Genomic DNA, 7,465 nt, shown 5'->3' with positions numbered 1-7,465 from the left:
CTGTTAACCAGGGCCCTTACCTTTTCTCTTAAAATCAAAAATCTCTCAAACGAATTTCATAACCTCAGGCCTATTGAAATATCCCCTGTGGGTTAAAGATATCGCTCAGTCACCTGTCAAGTACAGCTCAGGATTCAGAAGCTCTAGCGAAAAACAATGTTTGGGGCCTCGAAACCACCAAAGCGCTTGTGGATTTTATTGTCTGGTCTTTTCTCCCCACCACCCTCCATTCCAGTCTCGAAGCAATATACAAAATGATGCCAGTCTCAAAAGAATATATAAAGCAAATAAAATATGCTTTTATTTTATTATAACTGTGTCTACCAATTTGAACTTTCCATTAAGACAAAAAAATGGGTCACCCAGCCCATTCATCTAGATACCTTCCGAAGACTAAAAAAGTACCCACCTTCTTGGTGCCTTAACAAACTTAAGATCCGCCCCCGTCCCAACACATACACGCACACCGTCTCTGGTTATAATTTTACTAGGAAATTTGGGTGCAAAAATAGTGCGGGAAGCACAGACTTGGGTCCCAGGGCAGCCCAACTGAGGGAATGTGCTTTCTCTGCAATTCACAACTACGCAGCCCATTGACTCTCTCCCTAGCCTTCAAAAATCAATGGCTGTCTTCGTCTGGAGATTTTCCTGCAGGTCACCTAAGTAGGGAATGGGAAAGTGTCTAAGATGAGGGCAGGACTGGAAATCTCATGGGTGGAAAGAGCCAAATCGTTCTCTGCCTGCGTGTGGGAGAAGAGACTCCATAACTACTACGTCCCGCAGTTGGCGGTATCCTTGGAACTCCAGAAGGGCAGATCCAGTGACTTGGAAATAAGTTATCAACACACTCGCTGAGGTGATGCTAGGGTACTGAGAGCGGGCAGAGGCCTGCGGGGGCCTTCAAGACCCTCCTCTCAGGCATGCGCTTAAACCTAACAGCGCCTCAAAACAATCCATAAATCGGTTGAGGAAAAGACACGGGCAGGAGAAGCCCTAGATCATTTTTGTCCCAGATTCTCCCACACCTTTCTGCCTCTCCGGACTCAGAAGTCAAGGTCAGTTCCGCCAAAAGGAGCGCACCTCCAAGGCAGACAGACGCGCAGCACTGCAGTCCGGGTCCTGGGAATTATTCCCGCCGGCTGGCCGAAGGGAGCCACACGGCTGGTTTAGGGACCGCACCCGGAAGCGGGGGTGGGTGGGTGGATAAGCGCTGCACTCCCTAGCTGCGCTCGCGACCTCCGACCCAGCGCTCCTGCCCCGGCTCTTAGGGGGAAAGTGAGGCTGAAAGGACGCCGACGCAAAGTCATACGCCGAACTTGGGTAGCAGATCCCCGCCACTATTCAGCCCTGCGCTAACTGCGCCTCCATTCGGAGTCCCGTATAGTTACTCGCCACCGGCGACCTCACAAACAAGTCGCCGATCTGCGGAAGGAGGAGGAAGGGCAGGCAGGGCAGACGGGCGCTGGAGGAGCGCTGCCGAGAGAAAGGGGCGGTCCGGGGTCAGGGCAGAGGCTGTGGCCGCGCCTCCCCATTGGCCGGGACGCGGTGGGAAGCTGGGGCAGGCAGCCAGTGGCGGGGGCGGAGCTTGCCTGGAGCCCCGCCCCGGCCCCGCCCCCGGCCCGCTGTCCCACTCCCGCGCCCCTCGCGCCCTCCGGCGGGCGGGCCGTCCGAGTTTTTAAAGTGGGCTGGAAGCTGCGGAGGCCGGACATTCGAGAGCGGCCGGTGTACAGCTCCGGAGTCCGCTGCGCTCCGCTCCAGCTCTCCTGAGGCGGCCGTACAATCCTCGGCAGTGTCCTGAGACTGTATGGTCATCTCAGCGGCCGCACTCGCCTGCTCCCGGATTTTTTCCAACCTGCTCTCTTCGAGCCACTTTTTTTTTTTTTTTTTTTGGTTGGTTGGTTTTGTTTTGTCAGATCCCAGAAAAGTGACTCCAGTTCGGGGATAAACGGAACTTCAGGTCCCTTGTCGCTGCTCTCTTTTGGCGTCTTGCAACCTCCTCCCATTCCTTTCCCCAGCCCCGCCTCCTCCTGCAGGTTCCTCCCCGTCACCCCTCTCCTCCCTCCTCCTCAGCACCTAGCCAGCCGTCCGCAAACTTCCACCTGATTGTGCGGGACTCTCGGACCTGCGAGCACTGAAGACCTGTCTCACCTGCCGGGGCGACAGAGAGCTGCGGAGGGCCACAGCAAAGAGAGCGGCTGCAGCCCCTACGGGGTTAAGGAACCCAGGTGCTCCGGGTGTCGGAGGGCCGCGGCGACAATGACAGCTGACAAGGAGAAGAAAAGGTAAGCGGGCGTCAGAGCTGAACGGTCCCCCGCATTGGCGGAACTGCGCGTGGCGGGCGCGACCCGGGGCAGTCGCGAGAGGGGTGCGAGAGGTCTCGGAGGCCGGAGGACCGCTCTTGGGGGGTTTTGAGTAAGCGAGCGGGTGCTGCCTTTAGGGACACGGAGCTGGGGCTTCGCAGTGGAGTTGCAAACCGGATAGTTCCGAGGCCTTGAGACGCGGAGAGATGGCCCGGAGGTCAGGGGTGCTTCCGCGGGGTCTTCCAAAGTCTGTCGTCCCTAGAGCGCGAAGCTTCCCCAGCCAGTGGTTTGAAATGTTTCTGGGCCGATGCCCTCGAGTCTCAGGGTTTCCATGCTGGGGCAGCAGACGTACCTTTCTTTCCTAAGACTTTCCAGGTCTTTTCGAGCGCGCTGCTATGCGGTCTTTGCGCCCCAAACTTGCAAGGGATAGAGGGCAAATCGCAACTCGGGGGCGCGCCCTGCCCGAGAAGCAGGAACACGGCCAAGGAGCCTGCTCCAGACAGTACCCAAGTTTGTTGAGCCCCCTTAACCTTATCCTGCACCTAGACTCCGGCAGAGTGCGGAGTGAGTGACCTGGATTGCCCTGCGGGGGCAGGTGTCCTAGTGTGCAGAGAGAGGACGGTGACACCCAGCCGCTCAGAGTGTCTGATTCTTAAGACAGGGAAGGGCAGCCACGAAGGCGAACCTTTCGGCACTGGGTGAGAGGCAACTCGGGCCAAGTCGCGCGGCCCTCGAGCCTCCTTCAATCCGCCCCGATCTGGTGACATGACCCCCAGCTCTCGAAGCCGAGATGGGAGCGCACCATGCGTCCGCGCAGACCTGGGTACGTCCTCGCCTCCTGCAAAAGTTTATAGCTGCTTGCCTAGCACTTTGCTCCTGTTTCGTCAGTGCGTGCTGTGGCCTAGAGCTCCCAGCGCTGCGCTCGGCGGCGACTTAGCTGGGGAGTCCGGAATCGAACGCATGACCGCAGAGTGGCGCGAGCTGTGGGAGATTCGCGGCCAGGCTGGAAAAGACTGGCGGTGAGGACTAAGCCCCGAGCAGATTGGCTTTTGTTTGGACTTCCACTTAGGGACATGAGCCAGGAGCTGTGTATCCTCTGGTCGAAAGCGGCAGCTCCCACCTCAGGGCACCGATAAGGAGTTGATAAACTCCAGCGAATCGCACCCGTCCTGGCCGGGCGCCCGCGCCCTGAGCTGGCGGATCTCTAGTGGGGGAAGGTATTGAGTCCGGCTCCAGATTCCCGATGATCGGCCACCAAACAGCTCTGAGATCTGTGTCCTTTGAGAGTAGAGAAGGAGAGGCAAGAGGGAAGACTAAGATTCCAGCTCAAGGTGTAAAACCAATCAGAGTGTAATCACAGACAATCAAAACCGCGAAGTCGGACAGCAGCCAGCAGCCAGGGGAACTTACTGAATATTTTATTACTGTGGTGCCTGTGGGTGACTGTCGCATTTGCCCGAGATGAGGGCTGGCAGTAATCAGTGTGAAGTGCCTTCTTGTTCTTAGGTCTATCAATCCTTGGGAGAATCGGGACAGCGGGGACAGCTTTTTCCATACCCGGCTTGCAGAGTCTTTGCTGTGGCGGGGAGTATAGTCTGAGCCGCGAAGAACGTTGCTTAATGACACTACAAATTATCATCAAGAGAGATACCAGTGTAACACAGACTGTGAACATCCTAGGAAACTGCTGTCTGTAGTGCAGTGCCCCAGTGGTAGCCGGGACTGCAGGGTGTGTGTCTGAGTGTGTGTTACCTAAAAACAGGGCAAGCAGTGTATCGTCCTTCATGATCCATAGTCCTATGAGTAAGTTAGTCGCCCAGTACCTGTTAGGATAATGGTTTCGAGACTCTGGTTGAGTTGGTTGGTTTCTTTGGGCATCAAAATATAGTTGATTGTGAAGCAGGGCATTGAAAGTTGATGTCCCTTAAATGGCTGCCACAAGCTTCCCAGAGCGCGCGCCTCAGGAAATCGTTGTGAGCAGCAAGGGTTCCCGGATTGGTGATACCACCCACTAGTGGTTCAAGGGCCATTTCTTCTCCAGAGCACAACTGAACATTTGTATTGTTCTTTCTGGAAGCAGCCCTTCACGAAGCCAGAAGGCTTGTTTTAGCCCAGAACATCCCGGTGTGGGTGGATCTATTCGTTCACAATAGTTAGGAGCCTGACTTTTCATTGTTGTCTGGTTAGCAGACCGGGGGAGCCACAGTGAGCTTTCTTTCTTGAGTTTTGATGAGGCTGAGTTCTCATCAATATAGCAGGGTTCCCGACTCTAGGAAGAGCTAAGTGTGGATGCTCTCAAGAGGGGATTTATAAAGCAGAGCAATTAAGATAAATGGTAGTGAGTCCTTGGATGGCCAGGAGTCCAAGTCCAGCCTGAAGCCAGACTCTGGTTCAAATATCGTTCAGGAGTACTTCGGGTGCTTGGTGCCAGGGCAAAGATGGGCAAGGAATTAGAGATTCCTGGACCTTCAAGTTTCCAACCGTGGCTGGCTTCTTATAACAGAGGGTTTATTGTTCCTCTGTTAAGATGAACCCAAAGTCCATCAGTTTTCCAAGCCGAGGAGGCCATGCTGGATGGGCTTCTCAAGTGAAGCTTATCCTCTAATTAGTGTTCCCTTAACATTTGACAGCAGTTTTCATAGAATTACCCAAACCTAGCCTGTTAGACAAGCGGGGTCAAACACAATCAGCCTGGCATCCGGACTGTACTTTCGATGGCTTTCTTAAGAGTTTTAAAAGCGTGGTGACTTCAGGTTTTGTTATTGTTATTGTTGTTGTTGTTTTCTTTTGTTTTGTTTTTCAGGTTTATTGTGGGGCTTTAAGATTATTTTATGAGCAAGCATGGAAGGCATAAACATATTTTCTCTTTCTGGATAAGGCCCAGGGAAGGTGAAATGAGTCCTGTGCTAAGAGGAAAACTGGGGCTGACAAGAATCAGAAAGCTGCTTCACCACAGTCAGTCAGCATGCGGCCAGCAGAGCCCCCCAGCCCTCACAGGCCTCTGGCCATGAGGATTTCCAAAGAATTAGTGCAGCTCACCACCACCACCAGCAGCAGCAACAGCACCTCCTCCTCCAGACCCCTGAGCCTTCAAAATGGAGGTTTACTTTCCCATACAATTGTAAGAGCCTTGTTCTGAGGCAGGAATGGCGTCAACCAGGCACTGCTCTTGATAGTTATAAACGTTGGGGAGTCTGTATCCACCGTTGACCACTTTTATTTCAGTTAGGGGAACCAACAACAACCAACACACCCCACTACTCTAGGTATTAAACCCGTGCAAGGACCCTCCCCGGTTCCTGGATGTAGCACGTTGCTTTGTGAAGTAGAGAATGTTCCAGAGCTGCGAGATTGTTGCCTGGCGTGGTCAGACTTTTTCACAGGGATGAAAGCTGCCAGCAGGGAAACAGTCTACTTTGCTTACGTTGTAAATCAGCCTCTCTGCCACTGTTTCTCTGCCTGTGTGTGTGTGTGTGTGTGTGTGTGTGTGTGTGTGTGTGTGTGTGTGTGTGTGTGTGTGTTTATATGGTCGTACCCAGTGTTCTAGGAATCTGTGTTGTTAAGTGTTTAGAAATAGAAGGAACCCAGTAGGCAACTCGATGCTCTAGCCATCAGCCCACTGTGTTTGAAGATACCTCCTTCAAGACTGAGGCTTTTCCATTTTTGAGGACACGTTTACTTGCTTTAAAAACAGTTCTGTCCTATTTCAGTATAATAGTTTTTCCTCTTTCGTCTTTTCCGGATGGGCCTTTCCTAAGTTTTGAGTCCTAAGGAAAGTTTTGTGGTCCGTAAACTACCGAGCTTTCTACCATGTTACTAAGTACTGTTTCCTCCCCGGGCCTCACTGTTCTGTACTGCATACTCCAGAACCATGCTGGCGAGTCTCAGAATGATACTCATACCAAGATACTAACCAGTACGACAACAGATAATCCGGGTCTGGAAAAACAATGCCAAAAACTAAGAGATGGGGAATCTGTTCGTTACCTTCAGTTGTGTGGTCTGATTGGGGTTGGGGGACAACACAAGAAGCCTCAGGAGTCAGCCACTCGTGGCAGTTTTCTTTTGTACAGTTCAAATATTTGAAGCTAAAGAAATTCTGAGTGGCGTTTCACTTGGTAACTATAAACCATTACTGAAATGCATCGGTGTCAGTGACGAAGCTGGCCCACAGTGCCCTAGGTAATAAAGGGTAGATAGATGCTGGACACCAGCATAAACTTGATCCCAAAGACAGTGTGGTGATAGAAGTTAGGACTTGGGGATGGTATATGTAAAAATGTGGAGGCTTCACGGGCTGCTCTCCACCACGAACTTTGTTTTGACACATGCACAAAATGACTACCAAGTTTAATGGCTTGATGTACACACTTGCTCTGGGTGAAGAATTTGCAAGGAGGACACTTGCAGGCCTCCAGTGTCAACCAGTGGTTTCTGTTTCCACTGGGGACAACAGTGGCCTTGACTGACTCCAAGGAGGCTGAGAAGGGGGTGGGGCGAGGGCTCTCTTCCCTGAGCCTTGTAAATGGGCTTCCAGGGTAGTTAGCATTCAATCTCTAAAATTCTATAGAGTGTATGTTGTGTTCTTTTTTTTATGTTAATCTCAATCTCCCCTCTTCCTGAAGAATGAATCCGGAGCTTTGTGGGGGTAGGAAAGCATTCACTACCACTGAGCTGGATCCCCACCCATTTGCTCAGCTCCTAGTAGCCTTTCAGAGGTGGTGTGATCTGAGAGAGTCAATGCCTTCTTCCTGCTTCTCTGTCTAGCAGCCAAGAACTGCCCTCCCTGAGTTCGAGGCTACAGGCTGACTGCTCCTACATTTCAATGCCAGTGTCTTGTCTTGTCTTAGGGAGTGCCTATATAAAAAGAAATTTACACTCACATTTCCCACTATCCCCTGCTATCTGGAGATTCTTTTGAACCCTAGAAATGGGTGCGTTCTCAGGAGAAATGAGCTATATGGTCAGAAGACAGGACAGAAAGCTGAGCGCCCAGCCTTCCTGTGCCAGCACTGTCCTCAGAACTTGACGGATTAACTTTGTTAATCCTTGTAACAACCCTGTGAGATAAGCCCTGTTATTATCCCCAGTTCACTGATGGGAACTCAGGTGCAGCCAGGTCTGCCCGTCGTCACAGGCAGGATAGCAGAACTCAATTCTACCTG

The 7,465-nt window shown here is 52.2% G+C and overlaps 1 protein-coding gene across 6 annotated transcripts in view; it reads left to right on the top strand.

Annotated features, from left to right (window-relative positions):
* Positions 1–285: 285 nt before the first annotated feature.
* The window catches only part of Epas1 (endothelial PAS domain protein 1), an 82,896-nt gene continuing 75,716 nt past the window's right edge, over positions 286–7,465 (top strand). For 2 of the 6 annotated variants that reach the window (XM_039111846.2, XM_063261582.1), the window contains exon 1: positions 2,944–3,319. In XM_039111846.2, the coding sequence (XP_038967774.2) occupies positions 3,066–3,319 (254 nt within the window). In that variant the 5' untranslated portion in view covers positions 2,944–3,065. Of the gene's footprint in view, positions 2,283–2,838; positions 3,320–7,465 lie in introns of those variants that run through there. The other 4 variants (XM_063261583.1, NM_023090.2, XM_039111847.2 and 1 more) reach the window with 4 other exon arrangements.

This window comes from Rattus norvegicus, chromosome 6 (genome assembly GCF_036323735.1).
Source record: "Rattus norvegicus strain BN/NHsdMcwi chromosome 6, GRCr8, whole genome shotgun sequence".
Taxonomy (NCBI): Eukaryota; Metazoa; Chordata; class Mammalia; order Rodentia; family Muridae; genus Rattus; species Rattus norvegicus.
The sequence above is the reverse complement of the archived record's forward strand: the minus strand, read 5'-3'. Positions and strand labels throughout refer to the sequence as shown.